The sequence below is a fragment of the Cynocephalus volans genome, chromosome 3 (assembly GCF_027409185.1).
Source record: "Cynocephalus volans isolate mCynVol1 chromosome 3, mCynVol1.pri, whole genome shotgun sequence".
In the NCBI taxonomy this organism is placed as follows: domain Eukaryota; kingdom Metazoa; phylum Chordata; class Mammalia; order Dermoptera; family Cynocephalidae; genus Cynocephalus; species Cynocephalus volans.
In genome coordinates, this window is record NC_084462.1 from 173,895,065 (window position 1) to 173,917,489 (window position 22,425).

Below are 22,425 nucleotides of genomic sequence, written 5' to 3' on the forward strand. Positions count from 1 at the left end.
AGAATTTGAAAATAAAATAGCCCAAGGATCCTTCTGAATCAGTCATAAGCTATGGTAACTTAATTAGTATTTTAGAATCAATGATCTGAATTGTATTTTGCAATTTCCTTACTCCAGAATACTTTGCCCTATCAGCTGCATCCTGAACCATGGTCTTAGTTGTGTTAGACATTCCTCTTAGCTCACCAAAAACTGAGTCCAAGCCAGGAAAATAGAAAAAGGAAAATCTAAAATTGTCTTTTCCATTTCCTGCCATTAAATAAGTGGCTCTGGAAATGTTTCTTGCATGGAAGTAGTGGTGAAAATCTCTTCTTTGCCATTAAGTTACAAAAGAGGATGAAAACCTTTTTTGGTTTTTAAATTTTCTATTGAAGAATTGATTACTTTATTTGGGTAACCTGTGTGAATTAATGCGTATTGTGGCTTCCAGATGATTTCTATATCAGAGAGCCTAGTTCCCTGTTCCAAAGAAGAGATGGAAATAATTGAAAATTCCCAATTAGAAGTGCATATATTCAAAGTTCATAGAAAAGATCTTATAAATCTCATTATATGTTCATCCAGATTGTTTTAATCAGCTAAAGGCTATCTTTTTTTTTTTTTTTAATTTTATTTTGTCGATATACATTGTGGCTGATTATTGCTCCCCATCACCAAAACCTCCCTCCCTTCTCCCTCCCCCCCAACAATGTCCTTTCTGTTTGCTTGTCGCATCAACTTCAAGTAATTGTGGTTGTTATATCTTCTTCCCCCCCCCCGGTTTGTGTGTGTGTGTGTGTGTGTGTGTGTGTGAATTTATATATTAATTTTTAGCTCCCACCAATAAGTGAGAACATGTGGTATTTCTCTTTCTGTGCCTGACTTGTTTCACTTAATATAATTCTCTCAAGGTCCATCCACGTTGTTGCAAATGGCAGTATTTCATTCGTTTTTACAGCTGAGTAGTATTCCATTGTGTAGATGTACCACATTTTCCGTATCCACTCATCTGGTGATGGACATTTGGGCTGGTTCCAACTCTTGGCTATTGTAAAGAGTGCTGCGATGAACATTGGGGAACAGGTATACCTTCGACTTGATGATTTCCATTCCTCTGGGTATATTCCCAACAGTGGGATAGCTGGGTCGTATGGTAGATCTATCTGCAATTGTTTGAGGAACCTCCATACCATTTTCCATAGAGGCTGCACCATCTTGCAGTCCCACCAACAATGTATGAGAGTTCCTTTTTCTCCGCAACCTCGCCAGCATGTATCGTTCATAGTCTTTTGGATTTTAGCCATCCTAACTGGGGTTAGATGGTATCTCAATGTGGTTTTGATTTGCATTTCCAGGATGCTGAGTGATGTTGAGCATTTTTTCATATGTCTGTTGGCCATTTGTATATCTTCCTTAGAGAAATGCCTACTTAGCTCTTTTGCCCATTTTTTAATTGGGTTGCTTGTTTTCTTCTTGTAAAGTTGTTTGAGTTCCTTATATATTCTGGATATTAATCCTTTGTCAGATGTATATTTAACAAATATATTCTCCCACTCTGTTGGTTGTCTTTTAACTCTTTTAATTGTTTCTTTTGCTGTGCAGAAGCTTTTTAGTTTGATATAATCCCATTTGTTTATTTTTCCTTTGGTTGCCCATCCTTTTGGGGTCGTATTCATGAAGTCTGTGCCCAGTCCTATTTCCTGAAGTGTTTCTCCTATGTTTTCTTTAAGAAGTTTTATTGTTTCAGGGTGTATATTTAAATCCTTAATCCATTTTGAGTTGATTTTAGTATACGGTGAGAGGTATGGATCTAGTTTCATTCTCCTGCATATGGATATCCTGTTATCCCAGCACCATTTGCTGAAGAGGCAGTCCCTTCCCCAGTGAATAGGCTTGGTGCCTTTGTCAAAGATCAGCTGGCAGTAAGTGTGTGGGTTGATTTCTGGATTCTCTATTCTATTCCATTGATCAGTGTGTCTGTTTTTATGCCAGTACCATACTGTTTTGGTTATTATAGCTTTTTAGTATAGCTTAAAGTCAGGTAGTGTTATGCCTCCAGCTTTATTTTTTTTGCTCAGCATTGCTTTGGCTTTGCGTGGTCTTTTATTGTTCCATATAAATGACTGGATAGTTTTTTCAATTTCTGAGAAAAATGTCATTGGAATTTTGATGGGGATTGCATTGAATTTGTATATCACTTTGGGTAGTATGGACATTTTCACTATGTTAATTCTTCCAATCCAAGAGCATGGGATATCTTTCCATCTTCTTGTATCCTCTCTAATTTCTCTCAGCAGTGGTTTGTAGTTCTCATTATAGAGATTTTTCACCTCCTTGGTTAAGTCAATTCCTAAGTATTTTATTTTTTTGGTGGCTATTGTAAATGGGCAGGCTTTCTTGATTTCTCGTTCTGCATGTTCACTATTGGAGAAAAGAAATGCTACTGATTTTTGTGTGTTGATTTTGTATCCTGCTCCTGTGCTGAAACCATTTATCAATTCCAAGACTTTTTTTGTAGAGGTTTTAGGCTGTTCGATATATAGGATCATGTCATCTGCAAACAGGGACAGTTTGACTTCCTCTTTTCCTATCTGGATGCCCTTTATTTCCTTCTCTTCTCTGATTGCTCTGGCTAGTACTTCCAACACTATGTTGAATAGGAGTGGTGAGAGTGGGCATCCTTGTCTAGTTCCTGTTCTTAAAGGAAAAGCTTTCAGCTTTTCCCCATTCAGGATGATATTGGCAGTGGGTTTGGCATATATGGCTTTAATTATGTTGTGATATTTTCCCTATATACCTAACTTATAGAGGGTCTTTGTCATGAATGAGTGCTGAACTTTATCAAATGCTTTTTCAGCATCTATAGAGATGATCATATGGTCCTTGTGTTTGAGTTTATTAATATGGTGTATCACATTTATTGATTTGCGTATGTTGAACCAACCTTGCATCCCTGGGATGAATCCCACTTGATCGTGATGAATAATTTTACGTACGTGTTGCTGTATTCTGTTTGCTAGTATTTTAGTGAGGATTTTTGCATCTATATTCATCAAGGATATCAGCCTGTAGTTTTCTTTTTTGGTTATATCTTTACCTGGTTTTGGTATCAGGATGATGTTTGCTTCATAGAAAGAGTTTGGGAGATTTGTGTCCGTTTCAATCTTTTGGAATAGTTTGTAAAGAATCGGTGTCAATTCCTCTTTGAATGTTTGGTAAAATTCTGCTGTGAATCCATCTGGTCCTGGGCTTTTCTTTGTTGGGAGCCTTCTGATAACAGCTTCAATCTCCTTTATTGTTATTGGTCTGTTCAAATTTTCTACGTCTTCATGGTTCAGTTTTTGGAGCTTGTGTGTTTCCAGAAATTTATCCATTTCCTCCAGATTTTCAAATTTGTTGGCGTATAGTTGTTTATAGTAGTCTCGAATGATTCCTTGTATTTCAGATGAATCAGTTGTAATATCGCCTTTTTCATTTCTAATTTTTGTTATTTGAGTCTTCTCTCTTTTTTGTTAGCCATGCTAATGGTTTGTCAATTTTATTTATCTTTTCAAAAAACCTAGTTTTTGATTCGTTGATCTTTTGAATTGTTTTTTGGTTTTCAATTTCATTCAGTTCTGCTCTGATCTTAATGATTTCTTTCCGTCTGCTAACTTTAGGTTTGGATTGTTCTTGTTTTTCTAGTTCTTTAAGGTGAAGTGTTAGGTTGTTCACTTGCCATCTTTCCATTCTTCTGAAGTGAACGTTTAATGCGATAAGTTTTCCCCTCAATACTGCTTTTGCAGTATCCCACAGGTTTTGGTATGATGTATCATTGTTTTCATTAGTTTCAATAAATTTTTTGATTTCCTGCTTGATTTCTTCTTGGACCCATATGTCATTAAGTAGAATGCTGTTTAATTTCCATGTGTTTGTATAGTTTCCAGAGTTTTGTTTGTTATTAATTTCTAGTTTTAATCCATTGTGGTCTGAGAAGATACATGGGATAATTCCAATTTTTTTGAATTTATTGAGACTTGATTTGTGACCTAATATGTGATCTATCCTGGAGAATGATCCATGTGCTGATGAGAAGAATGAATATTCTGAGGTTGTTGGGTGGAATGTTCTGTAGATATCTGCCAATTCCAATTGGTCTAGAGTCTTGTTTAGATCTTGTGTTTCTCTACTGATTCTTTGCCTAGATGGTCTGTCTAATATTGACAGTGGGGTGTTCAGGTCCCCTGCTATTATGGTATTAGTGTCTATTTCCTTCTTTTGGTCTAATAGCGTTTGTTTTATAAATCTGGCTGCTCCAACTTTGGGTGCGTACATATTTGTGATTGTTATGTCTTCTTGTTAGATCAGTCCTTTTATCATTAAGTAGTGTCCCTCATTGTCTCTTTTTATGGTTTTTAGTTTAAAGTCTATTTTGTCAGATATAAGAATAGCTACTCCTGATCGTTTTTCTTTTCTGTTTGCATGGTAAATCTTTTTCCATCCTTTCACTCTTAGTCTGTGTGAATCTTTATGGGTGAGGTGGGTCTCTTGTAGGCAGCATATAGTTGGGTCCTCCTTTTTGATCCAGTCAGCCAGTCTGTGTCTTTTGATTGGGGAATTTAAGCCTTTTACATTAAGAGTTGTTATTGAAAGGTGTTGATTTATTCCTAGCATTTTATTGGTTGTTTGGTTGTCTTAGGTGTCTTTTGTTCCTTGCTTTCTGATTTACTGTTTGGTTTCTGTGTTTGTTGGTTCCTTAGGTTGTAGATAGTGTTTTTGTTTGCTTGTTTTCTCTTCATGAATGCCATTTTTATTATAGTAGTTGGTATTGATTTTTCTTGGGTTTTAATGGTAGTGGTAGTTATTTTTCAGGAACCAAACCCAGTACTCCCTTGAGGATTTCTTGTAAGGGTGGTCGTGTGGTAGTGAACTCCCGCAGTTTTTGTTTGTCTGAGAAATATACTATTTGCCCTTCTTTTCGGAAAGATAGCCTTGCAGGGTAGAGTATTCTTGGCTGGCAATCTTTGTCTTTTATTATTTTGAAACTATCATCCCATTCCTTTCTAGCTTTTAGGGTTTGTGATGAAAAGTCTGATGTTAATCTGATTTGGGCTCCCTTATAGGTGATTTGACGCTTCTCGCAGCTTTTAAGATTCTCACTTTGTCTCTGAGTTTTGCCAATTTGACTATGACATGTCTTGGAGAAGGCCTTTTTGGGTTGAATACGGTTGGAGATCGTTGAGCTTCCTGGATCTGAAGATCTGTGACTTTTCCTATACCTGGGAAGTTTTCTGCCACTATTTTGTTGAATATGTTTTCAATGGAATCTCCATTTTCCTCCCCTTCTGGAATACCCATGACTCGGATATTTGAGCGCTTGAGGTTGTCTGATATCTCTCTCAGATTTTCTTCCATGTCCTTGATTCTTTTTTCTTTCTTTTTGTCTGCTTGTGTTATTTCAAACAGCCCATCTTCGAGTTCAGAGGTTCTCTCTTCAACTTCGACAAGCCTGCTGGTTAAACTCTCCGTTGTGTTTTTTATTTCGCTGAATAACTTCTTCAGTTCAGCAAGTTCTGCTACATTTTTTTTCAGGACATTGATTTCCTTGTACATTTCCTCTTTCAGATGCTGTATACTTTTCCTCATTTCATCATGATGTCTAGCTGAGTTTTCTTGTATCTCATTCAGTTTCCTTAGAATTATCACTTGAAATTCCTTGTCAGTCATTTCAAGGGCTTCTTCTATAGGATCTAGCGTTTGAGATTTATTAACTTTTGGTGGTGTACTTTCTTGATTTTTTGTATTTCTGGTATCTTTTTTTTGGTGTTTATTCATTGTGGCAGGGGGTTTCATAGTCCACCAGTTTGAGACTAATGACTAACTAGGATGTTGCTGTGCTTGGCAATTTCGTATGGCTCCCTCCGTGACTGTTGAGTTGGCCTCTAGTGCCTTGTGTGTGTGGTTGCCTCGGGTCTTGGGCTTCTCCGGGGAGCCACCTTTCTGGTCAGCTTGGACTGTGCTGGGCTGGTGGATCACGTACCACAGGGTGTGTGATCTCTGTCGAGCTTTCACTTCCTGTGCAGGACTTCTCCCTGTTCCGTGTGCTGTGGCCCAGGCTGTTGGATCATGCAGTAGCCACTTCAACTTTTAATGAGCAGTCCTCACAAATCAACTGAACATCTTATTTCCTGTGAAAATAAGTGCACAGCTGTTGGCTTAATGCAGGAGTCTCACCACACTTGGCTTCAGCCTGCTGCTCTGGTATCCATGTGTGCATTTTTTAAGTAGAAAGTTAGTGTCCTCCAATTAAGATAAACTTCCAACTCTGCCACCAAGCCACGCCTCTCCGAGCACACGCTGGTGCATGTACGCATGCACGCCTCTCGCAGCGCCTCCGCCTCGCGCTCTGTTATTCTCTATTACCCTCCATTGTGTTTTTTATTTCGCTGAATAACGTCTTCAGTTCAGCAAGTTCTGCTACATTTTTTTTCAGGACATTGATTTCCTTGTATATTTCCTCTTTCAGATCCTGTACACTTTTCCTCATTTCATCATGATGTCTAGTTGAGTTTTCTTGTATCTCATTCAGTTTCCTTAGAATTATCACTCGAGATTCCTTGTCAGTTATTTCAATGGCTTCTTGTTCTATAGGATCTAGCGTTTGAAATTTATTAACTTTTGGTGGTGTACTTTCTTGATTTTTTGTATTTCTGGTATCTTTTTTTTGGTGTTTATTCATTGTGGCAGGGGGTTTCGCAGACCACCGGTTTGAGACTAATGACTAACTAGGATGTTGCTGTGGTTGCCAATTTCATATGGCTCCCTCCGTGACTGCTCAGTTGGCCTCTAGTGCCTTGTGTGTGTGGTTGCCTCGGGTCTTGGGCTTCTCCGGGGAGCCACCTTTCTGGTCAGCTTGGACTCTGCTGGGCTGGTGGATCACGTACCACAGGGTGTGTGATCTCTGTTGAGCTTTCACTTCTTGTGCAGGACTTCTCCCTGTTCCGTGTGCTCTGGCCCAGGGTGTTGGATTGTGCAGTGGCGACCCCACCGGGAGTGTGGTTTCTGTCGAGTCTCCGCCTCCCTGGCCGCACATCTCCCCACTCTGTGTGCACTGTGCTGGGCTGGGGCGTGTCTTCTGCACCCCTCGTCTATCAGCTGGGCCTTCAAGACCTTGCTCGGCACTGCCTTGCCCAGGAAGTCTACCAGGTTTCTGCTAGGCACAGACGACCGATCTCTCTGGGTGCCTTTGTAGCACTGTGTAGATCTTTCTCGGGTCTTGTTCACCTTTGTATCCCCCCGGCATAGACCAAATCTAGTGCCCACCTGCAGCCTGGTCTCCGGCAGGTTCAAGCGGACCTGGGAACTCTCCTACCACACTATTCCCACCCAGAAATTGGTTAGGCTTTTTTCTGAACAGGTGGCTGCAGAGATGGTATCTGCCTGCCAGTAACAGGAAGTTTACTGGGGGCTGGAGTCCAGGGTTTGGTGGAGTGACAGTCATCCTGCCCATACTTCCTTGCCCTCCGGACACTGGCCGAGGACGCCCCCCACCACCAGCCCCGCCAGAGAACCATGGAGGGAGTGGGAGGGCAGGCTGGCCCGCAGGCTCCAGGAAGCCCCGCGCTGGGCCAAGCAAGTGGGAAGGCTCAGTGACGGCCGAGCCGTGCAGAGCTGCCAGCACCTGGGAAAATGGAGGCAGCCCCAGGGCAGTGAGTGGCCTGGTGATGCACGCGGGAGCTGGGTGAGCATCAGCCCCCCAAACAGAGCTGGGCCAGGGGTCACTCACAGGGTTGTGCCAGGTCGGGTGCTCACTCTCTGTCTCTGGTTTGTCGCCTTTCCCATTCTCGGCCACTGCCGCCTCTAAAGGCTATCTTTACTCACATATGTTAAAACAGATGAGCTCCGACAAGCAATGCTGGATGATGTACAGAAGAAATTGGTGAACTTAGTAAACAGTGCAGAAGGAAAAGTGGACAGGTATGCTTTTGCCTTTTAACTTTTGCATATTTTATGGAGATTGCATTTATGGTAAAAACAACTTCTACTTGTAGGTGTTTATATATAATTCAATTTTTAAGAGCCTTTTATTTTTCTTGTTTAGTGAGGAGATATAGGTAATTTTAATGAGGGGTCAGTAGAATAAGTTATATTCTTTTGTTTTTTAAAGTCAATTTTTTTGAACTGGTTTTCTTAAAACCACATGGAAGAGTTAAAACTTCACCCCAATATGAAGACATAGAAAATAAAAAGTTTATTTTTACTGTTCTTTTTTGTTCCCTGCTGTTCTTAAATAAATGTATGTTGTTTAAATATATTAGCTCTGGGCTGGCCTGTGGCTCACTTGGGAGAGTGTGGTCCTGATAACACCAAGGCCAAGCGTTCAGAGCACTATATAGGGATGGCCAGTTAGCTCACTAGGGAGAGCGTGGTGCTGACAACACCAAGTCAAGGGTTAAGATCCCCTTACCGGTCATCTTAAAAAAAAATGTATTAGCTCTGAAACCTAGGTATATATGCAATAATATCAACTGTTTTTAAAATTTAGATATTAGCAAATTTCTAATAAATGTGAATGGGAAAATGGAAGCATGATTGTTAAGCACAAGAGCAATTTGTCACCATTTAAATGTCTGCTTTAGGTGAACATCAGCCCAATCAGGCAGTGACAATTACTAATGAGGCACCACCTTAGTCAGTGTTGGGGTGAAGAAAGTGGGTGGCTAATAAATGATGTTTTAAAAGGTCTACATTTTGGGTTGTTTGAAATATTCTTCATTAGACTTGTCAAAACGTTTTTAAAAGTTACTTTAAAATATTTTGTTGTTTAGTCTTTTTATAATCAAACATTTAATTGTTTAAGAATAATGAAATATTTATATGTTTAGTGTTTAGTGTTTGTGTACACTCAATGTTAAGTTGCTTGAGCTGTTTCTGCCTTCATTTTCATAGAGTCCTAATGAGAAACCTCTTTGTTGGACATTTCCACACACCAAAAAATCAGCGTCATGAAGTGTTAAGATTGATGGGAAGCATCCTGGGTATTGAAAGGGAGGAAATGGAGCAGGTAACTAGACAGTGAAAGCCATTCAGAAAACATTTATAACTAAAATAGTGGTATCAAGTTGTTTCCTTTTAATATGTATAACTTTTAGTGAATGTAATTTTCTCAATAATGTGGAAATGGAATCCATTTTACAGTCCATTGAACAAATGGATTTGTTTAATTTGTGTATTAGTTTAAATGTTCTGTAACTTATAAACTACTTCTCATATCAGGATATCAGGATGCTAAAATTTTGAGATATGGCAATTCCTGAAACTTTTATTTGAGATCATCCCAGGGATGCCATTTTATTGTATTTGTGGTCTCTATCAGTAGGAAACATTTTCTAGGAATTGGTCTTGAAAACCATACTATATGAAATTACATATAAGTGCTTCTTGTTTTTTCTTTTCTTGTATTGATAATATTTTTCTGTTTTAAAATAATCTTGTAGTTGTTTCATGAAGATCAGGGTGGTGTGACCAGGTGGATGACTGGGTGGCTTGGAGGAGGATCAAAAAGTGTCCCCAACACACCTTTGAGACCAAATCAGCAATCTGTGCTTAATAGTGTAAGAACCGATTTTATTCTTGCTGAATATGAATGGTGAAATGATTGTATGTTGCACTCATTTGCAAATAATCAGATTTCTTTTTCAGGTTATTTTATACAACCCTTTTTATTTTGGAGTTGTGAAAACTGAGAAGAGAGAGGTAATTAGCTTAAGGATAACAAGACAGTTTTAATAATTTTATTGCATATAGGTTTTATTTTAACTTCTTAAATGGTACTTTTATTTTTCAAAGTATTAACTGTTCTTTTCTTTATGCTTGATTATGCTGCCATTGGCAGTCTTGCTACTAAATCATAAGATTCTTGAAAATAGAGGCTTTATTTTGCTCATGTATGTATGTTGCAAAGTGAGCCAGTGAACACCTGCTATGTACCAGAGTATTCCAAGCATTGTGGATGCAGCTGCAAACCAGATAGACAAGGTGCCTGCCCTTAACAAACTTACATTCTGGTAGGAGGAAACAATTAGTAAACATGAAAACACTGTGTGTGGTATGTGGTAGGCTTTAGATGAATATGAATTGAGTTGTACTGTGAGTTAGAATGTGGAGTTTCTTTTATTTTTTTAATAAAGGGGACGTTAAGTATCGGTGACTTACCCAGAATTGGTTAAAGATAAAACACTGTTTTAGTTAGATAGCATAAAATTTAGTTTAAAGGAAAGGTCTACACTATATTATTTTAATCTGATAATGTTACTGGTGATCTTTTGCTATATTCATTGATTGGGCCTTACTTTAGAAAATCGTGTTTAATGCTTGTTTTTCTTCAATATAATTTTTCACGTCTATATTAACAGTTGTTAAAATAATAAGACTTGGTGTTTTAAGTGCCATTGATGGCAAGAAATGTGTTATCAGTTGGCTAATTCTGACTATAAAATGTTTGAAACTGGCCAACTGCCAAAAGAAGATGTTTGAAATGAGTGTTGTCATCAGAGAGTATTGATTAAATTGTTAAATTTTTGTAATGATAACTGTGTAACTAAAGTGCTGGCATTTTCAATTCTTCATAAAGCTGATTTGTTAAAAAAAGTTTCAAATGGCATGATTAGATTTTAATATTTAATTACAAGAGCTGCATATATTTTCTTAATTGTAGTGAATACAATTTTATTATCTGGTCTAATATAACCAAATATTTTTACCTTAGTCTTTTTCAGAACTTTTTGTTAAATTTCTGGAAACAGAGTCTCGTCCATCTGTTCTACCACCAAAGCTTTCTGTTCTTGATATAAAACCTCTAGATTCACCAGGAAAGAGAAAACTAGATACAAATGTACCAGAAAGTTTTAGAGGTAAATCCAAATATTTATTTTTCTACAATTATAAAAATTGAAAGTTTAATTTATGATTATGCTTTATAGTGATATTAACTAAATTTTACTGTTTTTGAAAATGTGTAATGACTATTCCAAATTCCAATAAGCCATCAGATTTTTGGCTTTATATATTCTTGTGGCAATCTGATATTTAATTGGCTTAGATTAATTTAAACAGTGTGAAATACTTTCTCTTCTTATATCAGAGTAATTCTTTTCTTTCTGCACGAGCCACTTTGAATTATTCTTCTGGAAGTGATGGTGAACTGGTTAAACCTTTGCTTGGTCCTGTTTTCCTTTTTCATGAATGGTGCTTATTATTAATCAGAGCTAGATGTATAGTTTATAGTTTGAGAAGGGTTTTTTCTTCTTCTCTAATCTAAGTTTTACACTCAGTAATCAAACCTTGGCATGTTAATAATGCCAGTTTGGTAAACTGACTTAGACTTCCAAGAATGTTATGAAGTGCCCTCATACTGTATGTTGAAAGGTCTTCCTGAAGCAAATGGTTGGTGGTTGTAGACACGTATACATATTTTTCTATCCCACTAGGTTGTGAGGGTCTTATTTATATTCACATTGCCTGTACTGGCATGCAGTAAAATGTCTTGAATTGAAATCGTATTATAATCCATTAAACTGTAAACACATTCTTTATTGAAATCTCTCTTTTTTTCTGAAATCTTTGTATTTTATTATAGACTAACATGTTTGCTAGTTGGACTTTTAAGGAATATGTTATTATATACTCGAGTTTATGTCACATGCCAGATTCTTAAATTTGGATAAAACATTAAAGTATTTATACTCTTGAAATTTTAAAAACTTCCTTAGTTATTCAGACAAATGTTTCTATTTTTCTAATCTCCTACAGAAAAAGAAAGTGGTAAAATTCATCTGTCGATTAGATAAAAGTTTTATGTACTGAATTTAGTGAAAAGTTGTAACTTTATCGAAGAGATATGGACTATACTGAAAGCATTTTTTCTTCTTACCCTAGGCTCTAGCATCTTGAAGCAGACTCCCAAATTCATTATGGCAGAGTTGTCTTCTCCTCCCTTTCCTTTCTCTTTCTTACTCTCTCCCCTTTCTTTTATCGAGTTCTATGCTCAGCTTGATTTGTACTGATCAGAGACAAAAGCCAGTGATGATCTCAGTTGATAAAGGGTTTGCATGAAAAAAAGCAAGCTTAATCTTTAATCCTGGATTTGGAAGTGTGCCAGAGCTTTTACTAGGTATCACCAGAAGCTTTCCCAGAGTTAGGAAAGTTGTCATTCACAGGAGAATACAGCTTGGGAACTCAGGGGTGCTCAGTAATGAGGAGATCTGATGAATTTTCCATGCTTTCTTTGTTCTGGGAGGCTTCTTTTATTTGAGTTTCCCATTGCTGAAGTGGGCACCTTCAAAGGGTTGCTTGTCTGTTTTCCATGAACTTGTTAGTGGTCTTGGGTAATAAAGCAGGATTCTATCCACTAAGACTTTAGGTCATAAAGTAAGTACTTATTCGAAGAAAAAGGAACTGTATTAGCTCAACTTTTTAGAGAAATAATCTGATTGAGAATTGTTTTCAAACCTTTGAATGCCTAAAAGAGGATCAGGTAAGGTATCCATATATTATGTTCTCAAGTTCTTCATTTTTCTGCTGGGTAAGTAGCTTGCCTTGCAGTATAGATAAGACCTTTTAAAAGCTGTTATTGCAGTAAATGAGGTCTATCAGTTATTTAACTGGTATTTAAATGTAAAACAGTATTAATGTGTTCAATAAAATTTTAAATATGCATGGAAATACTCTTCTCTCCCCTTTTCTTTCTCCCATTTCTTTCTCTTGTTCTTGTCCTATTTAACCCTTCTATATTTCATAGACCCTGCGTGTGGGATCCAGAGTCCAGCAGTATATGAGTTAAAATTATTTAGGGGCAAATCTGGGAACCTAAAACACATATCTGGCATTGTTTTCATCAGAAAATGTTTTGAATTATCAAGGCCAAACTTTAATCAGATTTTAGTAATATAAATTAGTATTTGTGTTTAGGGATTGAGGCCTATTTGTACTTTCATTTTGAATAATTAAAGAGTAGTCCAAAAAATGTGCTAAATACCAGCGTTATTGCTAGCCAAGTAGAATTTTAAATTTGATAGTAGTGGTAAATTGGTTATTCATATATATCTATATTAGTTAGTTTAACAATATAAGAATAACTTTGTTTATGCTATTCCTTATATTCAGAGGGTTTTTTCAATTTGACTTATTTGTGAAGGGTAGAGACTAAATAATCCATATTTTATCATTTTTATACAACAGATTCCAGGTCTGGTAGAAGAACAGACATGAATCCATTCCTGGCTTCCCGCTCTGCAGCTGTGCCTCTTATTAACCCAGCTGAACGTGGACCTGGTGGGCCCGGGCATCTTCTTTTGAAACCCATCTCAGATGTTTTGCCCACATTTACACCTTTGCCAGTGTCACCTGAAAACAGTGCTGGAGTTGTGTTGAAAAGCCTTTTAAAGCAATAGATGGTTCTCAAACCAGAGATGATATAGCACTTTAAAAAAAACCCATGAACACTATGTGTATATACTTTATCACAAAGTGGCCTTTTGGAAAAGTCATGTATTTGTTTATAGTTGTATTTTCCCTAAATTTAATAAAAATATTCTCAATGCTTTTAGAAATTACAGGTGTCAGAGGAGCAAGTGTTTGCTATATAATTTGCTTTTTTCTTTCTCTGATTTGACCTTATTTAACCTGGAAACATTTGATTTATCTTTTATCTTAATTTACAAAAATAAAAAAAGACAAAAATACTAGAAGCTGTATATCAGCTTTTTATTTCCTCTTTTGATTTTCAAGTTCATTTAAGCTAGAGACACGTGGTTTATCTTATAAAGATAATCAAGAAATTTACCCCCCAAAAGGAGAAAAATATACTAATAGTGGCTTCTCTGCATAGTGCAGAAAATTGATCTGAGTTATGTATTAATCATTTTTAGAGGACTTTGTGCAGAGAGGCCAAGGATAAGGCTGTCCTTCGGAGGTCATAGGTGCCCTGAGATGGAATGTGTATTTGGTTCTATGCAATTTTATCACATATGTAGATTCATTTACCACCACCACAGTCAGGATACAGAATACTTCCAGCATAAGGACCCCTAGTGCTGCCCTTTTATAATCGTAACCACCTTTCTCCCTACCACCTGCCTTAATCCTTGACAAAGACTAACTGTTCTCCATCTCTATAATTTTGTACATCAAGAATGTTGTATGAATGGAATTATACAGTATGTAACCTCTTGAGATCAGCCTTTTTTCACTCAGCATAATTCCCTTGAGATCCGTCCCGGATCCCTTGAGTTGTTGCATGTATCAGTACTTTGTTCCTTTTTAGTGCTGAGTACATAATAAGTGGATATGTCATTTCATTTTAAGAGCTAAGTAATCTATTTAAAAGTATCTTAAAACTAAATGTTTCCTCACACAAGTACGACTTTCATATAAGTGTTAAATTGGACAGTTGCATCTACGTAACTTTAATTAGCAATATCGCTAAACATGCCACCTCCTGCCTCTGTCTGAGGTGCTGGTACAGTAGGCCAGGAGTCTTCTGTTCCCATCCCGGTGGTCACTGAGGGCAGTGCAATCACTTTGACAGCACCAGCACCCAGTGTCTGGAACTTAAGAATCAGAGAGTATTTCTTTAATTTGTATAAACCCATCATAAAAAATCCTGACTTGAAACTGACTTGTATCAGGATGTTCATATTTGTATTAGTTGTTGACGCTGTACATTTACAAAGCCATTTCTTGCAAATTTTGTAAATTTTGATATGCGTTTAAAATATAAACATTTGTAGAGCAAGGAAAGATGAAAATGAGACCAATCCAAATATGTAAATAGGCCTGGCTCTGGCCAGAGCTAAATTTGGTTGTTTGTAAATTTTGCTGTGATTAACTGTATACTTTCTAATGTACTTGGAAGACTGGAAGTCTTATTTATGTATTGATGGATAAAGCTTGTTTTTTTGAAAAATTAAGTGAGATAATGCTGCTTCAGAATGTCACCTGTCTCCTTAGCTAATTTTTTTCTATTGCCATTATTTAGTACACTTTAAAGGAAGTTGTCATAGGAGTTCTATATTAGAACTGTCAAACTGCTTCCTGTTGGTTTTAGCTGTAATTATTTCTTTATTACATTACTATTAGGTTTTTATAAGCTCCTTAGAAAGATACTTTCACTGTCTATCCTAAATTGTTTGCTACTTGCCATTGAAGTTTCATTTTATTGTGGAGCAACCGAGATACTAGTTTTTAAGTAAAAAAACAAAAAACAAAAAGATGTGGATTTTCATTTTGAAGAAATTGAACATGCAAAAAGTTTTCTTTTTTACTTTGAAAAGCTGCATGGTGGATATTTAAGTAGTACATCATCATATTTGAAATCCCTTTTGTGCATTTTGATGATTTTCTTCCCTACCACAACAGCCTGTCCTCCCTCACCTGTAGTTTAACGTAAGTTTGAAGGCTGTTGTGGGTGGATTGCATATCTAAGCAGAACAGAGTGTGATATTACATGGCTGCTATTTAAATGAGTACGTGACCTTGTCCTAAAGCTGTAGTACCTAATGTTTTCATTGTACCATTGAAACTGTAGCTGACTGGTATGTATACTAAGTGTTCCTTGATCTAAACCAGACTTAACTCATCAACTTTTCTGAAACTAAGTTGTGTCAGAGATGAACCGTCTGCTCAAGGAATTGTCTTAGTAACCAATGATGAAGCATATAATTCTAATGTTAGCAATAACACATTGCTAACAGGGTGTTTACTGTAATATTTTAACCACAGTAATTTTATTGTTTATTTCTCTATAAATTTAGTAGAACTTGTGGTTTAATTCTGCCTTAGCTGCCACAGTTTTTCACAACATTCCTAATGGTTTTCAAGTTCTGTACTACAGTAGAAAATTCATTCAGCTATTGAATTTGATTTTAGTATAATACTGTATCATATGGTTGTTTGACTTTTAGTTCCTGCCATTCTTGATTTAGAAAAAAAGGAAAGGAAAAAACATAACAAAACTAGATGACAAAACCATAGAAAAGAAAGATCGTCTTTCTTGTGGGGCAGGGGCCCCACTATTGGGTTTGCTCCATTGTTCTGGCAAACTGGACCCAGCAAGCTTGTTCCCAGGTAGCCCTACTTAGGTTTTCTCATCTTGCTTCCAGTCTTTTCCTGTCATTGGCTGGGACAATGGGTAAGTGGCTTAACATCTCTGAACCTTAGTTTTTCCATCTGAAAACAGGGATAACAGGGCCAGCCTCCACAGGATATTCTGATATTTAAGTGAGAAATGTAGGTAAACTGTCTAAGAGGGTGGCTGGCTTGTGGTCAGGGCTTAATAAGTTAGTTATTATAATTATTATTTTCATTATTTCAAATCTCATCATTGCATTGTGACTACAAACCCTTAGTCCTGTTATTCTGTTATTGTTTATTCTTTTTCCTGGGAGTTAGATTCAGCAGCATGTGCTTTTTAGAGGGTTGAGGGTTGAGGGTTGAATTGTTGCCACTTTGCAGCAGTAGGAGTTGGAGTTAACTTGTGCTTCCAAGGAGACCTCAGCAGAGAAAGAGTAGCTCTTCTCAAACCTTAATGTGCCCATGAATGACCTTCGCAAATGATGATTCTAACTCAAGAGGTTAGGGTGGGCCTTGAGGTTCTGCATCTCCTCCCAAGCTCCCAGGAGATGCAATGCTGCTGGTCCAGGGACCACACTTTGATGAAAAGTCCCTAGTCCATCTACCTATTCTTAGAACTCTGTTTAAAGAATGGGAGAGAGAACTTTTTTTTAATGTAATTGCTGTGTTGCTTGAATTTGTTAGAAGAATGTATACTTTTGTTTAAAAACAACTCAAAAGAAATTATTTTTAAAGCCTAAATTGAGGCAGCATGCTGTAGTGTGTGAAAACTTGTTATGTGAATTGGAGTTACCTTATCATAAACCCAACTAAATAAGAGGGAGAGACACTAGGGGGGAAGGGAAGCACTTGGGGCACGGAGCACCTGCCCAGGGGTTATATCACAAGCCAGCTGCCGAAATGACCTGCTGTTACCTGGAGACCAGTTTAACCTAGTAGCTGAAGAAGCAAACTGCCATGGCTCTAAGACTGGTTTTACGTGCTGCTGTCACTCACTGGTCAGGGCTTGCCAACTGTGCTAGTGCCAGTGAGTTTTCTTTCAAACGATATGTAACATTTCTCTTTCTCATAAAACCCCCAACCTTCTCTTTGTTTTTTGGACATACTGAAGACCACACTGGATTGTGTGTGTGTCCCAAATTGCAATTCTATTTTACCAAATAAAATGTTTTGTTTGGCTATCCATCTCTATATGCTTATTTGACTTTGACAAGTGATAATGGGACCAGATAAGACATCAGTAAGAGCTGGACTTTGATCTCAGATTTTCTGTATATTAGGTGTGTGACATTAAGAAAGTCACTTGGCCTCTCTGGCCTAAGTTTTATTATTTGTAAAAAGAAGGGATGGTATTTTATTAGGGGTTTTAATCTGGGGTCTGTGGATAGAAATCAGCAGATCCATTTTCATGATTTTTCCCTACTAGTTTCTAATCAAAATTTAGCTTTACCATCCATTATTTCAGCAGTGGCACTTATTTTGAAATATTTTGAAGTATGTGAAATATTTCGAAATATTATTTTGAAATACCATTCATGCTTATCTCTACTTCAAAATTGTAGATATTAGATCTGCTGCCTAATCTTGTTGCTTAATGCACTGATAAAGAAGCATATATAAAAGTAAATAAATAAATAAAAAATAAAAAAGAAGCATACATATATATATATATTTTACTATATCACACATTTGTTTTTTAAATATTTTGGTAACTGTCTTTCCATGTAATTGGTTTCATTCGTAATCCTACTAATTTTATTTTACACAGTTAAAAGCATTATTTTGAGAAGGGATTTATGAGCTTCATCAGTCTGCAAAACATGTTCATCTCACACACACAAAACGTTTAGATCCCCTGGATCAGATGATTTTTCAGGTCTCCTCCAGCTCAAGACTGGCCTGCTATTCTAAATATTCCCAATCTTTAGGGAACATAATTTTTGTGTCCAGGAAGTTTGGATTTTCTGTTAGGTATTTCTCACCTGGATCGCTCAGGTGCTGTGGTTCTTCTCTGCTTGTGTTTTACCCAACCCCTATGCTCAGTGACATCTCATGAGGAAGTCCCTCTCACCCCCAGTGTAGCCAGCTTTAGTCATTGGCGCTGGTCCGTGTGAGGTCCAGTGCACTGACTGGCCTCCTGTACTGTGTGGGACCCCACTGGTGGGACATGCCCACCCTTGGTGCCTTTGTGTAGTAGGTCACTTCTCCAGCATCTAGCAGGCCAGTTTTCTCTATGATCTACATTTTTTTCCTGGCTCATATCTTATGTGCCTTGCTCTGCTCACATTTGTTTTGATTATATTCCATTCTGAATTAGCCAGTTGTGTGTGAAAAGCAAGCAGTGTTGCAAGAGGATGGAGGAAGTGTGGACTTTTTCTCACAGCAGACCCATTCAGCTCTGTTTCTGATGGTTCTGGGGAAGGGGGACGCATTACCAGGTCTCCAGAGAGTTCCCCCTGGAGGACAGGAGGCCACAGTTATCTGCCAGGCTGCAAATAGCCTCAGATGCCAGGGCCAACACTGAGCAGACCCGTTAGCCATATGATTTTTAAATTAGTGGGAGGCACATATGATCCTTTTTAAAGAGGTGCGGTGGTTCTCATATGTAGAAATGGAAGAAGGCGATTGCTCCATCTCTTTTGTTGTCAAGGCTAGTTGTAGATTTCTTTTCAAACATTCTTTTGACGTAAGTCGATTGACTATACCACTGGTGAACTCTAGAACAGCTCACTCACGTAGGGCTGTACATAAATTCACAGCTTCTGTAGATGTTCTCCAAGGATTTTATGTGCTGGTGTGGATGGTGTCCAAAGGGCATCTGTGGCTCTTGTCCCCACTCCCAGCCCTGATGCAAGAAACAGTCATTTGGGAGCTGTTTGTGCTATCAGGACTGGATTAAATGAAATAAAGAATTAAAAATACCATATGAGCACAAGGCATTCGTTTTATGGAGACTGCATGCCTGAGTACAATGAAACTTATTGAAACAATAAATTAGAAATTGTATTTGATGTTGCTGATGTCATCCTCATGTAAATATCATCTGATAGGCCCAAGTTATGATATCTGCTGTTAGGAAAAGAAAAGGGGATCTTTATTTCTGGAAGGACCTGGAGCAAGCGGTTTGTGATGCTGGGGAATGGTGGATCGTGTGACGTAGCGGGGAGAGCATGGGCTTTAGATTCACGCTCACCTGGGTGCAAATCCCATCGCTGCACCATTGCCTGGCTCGGGGATTTAATCCCCTGTGTCCCGTCTACAAGATACTGATCTCGTGGGATTGTTTGGAGGTTTAGCCAGGGGCGTGCTGCGTGTCTGACAGTCAGGTCTGCACGCTCCCTAAACACTTGCTGCCGTCCACTTCCCATACTTGCAGGCTCTTTCTTTATATTGTAGGAGCAGCCACTGTGTCTGCTTCTTGTCTTAGCAGTCCCCGCCCAGCCACAGGGTCAGACACATGGCAGGTACTTGTTGGCTGCTTCTCCCAGGTGTGGAGGTCTGCAGAGGGGGTGTTAAGGGGGAGGGATCTCCTCTCAATGTGTGATCAATACTGATTCTGCTCCCCTTCTGTCTCCTTTCTGATGCCACTCAGGCAGGGAGGCAGCTTTTGAGCCTTTCTCTGGAGACTTCTTACCTCTGGCAGTGCCGAAGAGCAACATGGGTACCTTTGTTCTCCTTGGGCTGCCAGCCTCTCTGGACACATGGACCAGACAGGCCTTGTGGTGCTTGTGACTAGGAAAGAGCTGGTGAGCTGGGCTGACCCCTTCAGGGAGAACCAGAGTCACACAACTGCCCCCCAGCAGCCAGCCCTGGGCCTCGTGCTTAGGCCAAGTCTTATCAACAGCCTCAGATGTGTGCCTTGAGGGCAGGCAGGTGCCCATATCGTCTTTTATAACAGAGGGTGTGGGTGTTGGGTGTGGGGAAGTGGGTGGGGTACCTGGAGGGGGGATTTCTGGACCACAGGCACTGCATCAGCCTCTGCCTGCCTGCCTCCCGGGCATCAGCATCTGCAGGGAGGCAGGCAGGCTGGGAGTGGGTACTGTTGAACCTGGGTGGGTGAGAAGGCAGCCTTCACTCCTTTCCTCGATTGACCTCATGTCACTCACTTAAAGCGCACCCTCCCACCCTTGCACTGTGCCAGGGGCACAGACAGGACTAAGCTGGCCAAGAGTCTCCTTGTTCCTTGACCGCCCTGTCTGTCCCACACCCTGCACGGTGCTGGCCACCACTGGCACCTGGTGAGTGTTGAATGGGGTAGAATGTACAGCCCAGCTGAGGGGCTGATGGGACAAGATGCCTGTGAAAAACCTTCAGGTCGGATTAGCTTGCAGAGAGACCTACCTCCACCATCCTGTCCCCTAAGTGGAAACTCTGTGGGAGGCTGTGCCCTTCCCACCTTGAAGCCAGGTCTTGGTTTTTCTGCCATGGGAGACACTGGCTCCCAGGGGCCTGCCACCAGCCAGGACCAGCTCCTCACACAACTCCAGAGGGCGCCATTCAATTGTATTGCATGTCATCAGCACCCCTTAGAGCCCAGCAGCCATCCAGAAGCTGCTGTTTGTCATTTGTATGACTCTGGGTCACACAGAGGAGCATGTTTGGGGAGGGGTCTCTGGGCCATCTCCTTGGGGGCTGGCAGGGAAAGGACATTCACAGGATTCCTTCCCTCCAGAGGGCCTCAGACGTCAGACCAAGAGTCAAGGAATGACCTCCCGTTCCCCTCCAGCTTGTTGGAGCTGGGCCAGAGGGGAGATGGGGACAGCCAGTGCCGGGCCCTCCCCAGGCAGCCAGCATCACAGACTCCAGGGCTGTGTGTTGGGGCCAGGAAGCAGTAATATTCAGGGTCTTTAGTACTGTCGGACTTTCCTTCAAACTAAGACATTTGCGGAAACCCAGCCAGAGTTGATTTATGAGCTCCACATATTTCACAGGTCTTAACACGTCCCCCAGGAATGGATGAGGTCAGACAGAGCAGACTTTGCATCCGGAATCAGGATGAAATTGGCATCTTTAGCAGTTCTCATGGGAGGTGGGGGGATAATAGTTTGAGGAGATTATATGAAACAAGGCAAAGACACAGAAAACCTTGACTCTGCTTCATTCCCGCTGGGGGAAAAGACAAGTCATCTGCTTTCTGCATCTGAGCTGAGTGAGGGGTGGCTGTCTCTGCCGGGGCCACTGTGACCAAAATGAGGCATCATGGGACAGGGCTGCTAGGGCAACCAGTGACCTCAGAGCGACCTTAGGAGTGACCGCAGCATCCCATCCTTATCCTCTGACGCACAGTCCTTAACTATGATAAATAGAGATTTGTGATTATTTATCTAACATCCCTCCACCCGGCAGGAACTTTCTGTCTTGCTCACCATTGTATTCCTAGTGTCTGATAAATATTTGTTGAACAAGCGGAAAAGCTACACATGGTGAATTGTATGTATAGGATTCAAATGAAAAAGAGAAATTGATCCTATCTCAGTGCAGTTGTCCAAGTAGGTTAATTTGTCATCATCGATGGAATGCATTCATTCACCATTTACGTTGTGGGCACGCAAAGGTTAATAATGCATCGTCACTACCCTGGGGAGTTGAGTGGGTTGGGAGGAAATGTGGAACCCAGCACATAAATAGTTATAGCCCAGTGAAATGGGACAGTAACACAAGTAGGTACGAGGCGTTCTGCTGGCTCTGGTGGGAGTGGTCGTGAAAGCGCTGCCTGAGGACAGGTGTTGCACATCTGTGCATCCGTTTGATTAACGAGATCTTCACTGAGCACTTCTCTGGGTCAGACAGCACCAAGCGAGTGCGGGGAGAGATCTGTAGATGAACGTGACATGGCCCCTGCCCTCAGAATCTCTCAGCTGAGCAAAGGGAGCTTGCGGAAGGGTGGATGGATGTAACTCGTCAGAATCTTGCGACGAGCCAGAGTGTGGGGTTGAGGGACGAGAGCAGCAGGCACCAGGTGCTGTAGGAGAGCTCACGAGGAATGTGAGTCCTGCTCAGGGAATGGATATGCTTTAAGTTAAGTTACTCTTTGGAGATGGGAAGAACATTCTGGGTTGGGGAGCAGTGTGGGCAAAGTCCTGGAGGCAGAAAGTTCATGGCATTTTGAGAAATACTGGTGAGGGCCAGCCTTGGTCGTGAGCCCATGGGTCACCTGGCCACTTACGATGCCTGGCATGGCTGCGCCCTAGGCCCAGGTTGGGGGGTTCTTGAATGCCATGCCATTGACTTAGGCTTTATTCTGTCAACACTGGTTTTTGAGCAGGGGCTTGGTATGTTTACATCTACTTGAAGAAGATTTCTGATTTAGGGGCTCAGTGGACTGGGGTCTTGAGC

General features: G+C 39.8%; 1 protein-coding gene across 2 annotated transcripts in view; it reads left to right on the plus strand.

Annotated features, from left to right (window-relative positions):
- The window catches only part of LOC134372366 (thyroid receptor-interacting protein 11), a 68,711-nt gene extending 55,074 nt beyond the window's left edge, over positions 1–13,637 (plus strand). For both annotated transcript variants that reach the window (XM_063089876.1, XM_063089877.1), the window contains exons 17-21: positions 7,854–7,935; positions 8,908–9,022; positions 9,456–9,572; positions 10,727–10,871; positions 13,198–13,637. In XM_063089876.1, the coding sequence (XP_062945946.1) occupies positions 7,854–7,935; positions 8,908–9,022; positions 9,456–9,572; positions 10,727–10,871; positions 13,198–13,409 (671 nt within the window). In that variant the 3' untranslated portion in view covers positions 13,410–13,637. The remainder of the gene's footprint in view (positions 1–7,853; positions 7,936–8,907; positions 9,023–9,455; positions 9,573–10,726; positions 10,872–13,197) is intronic.
- Positions 13,638–22,425: the final 8,788 nt, after the last annotated feature.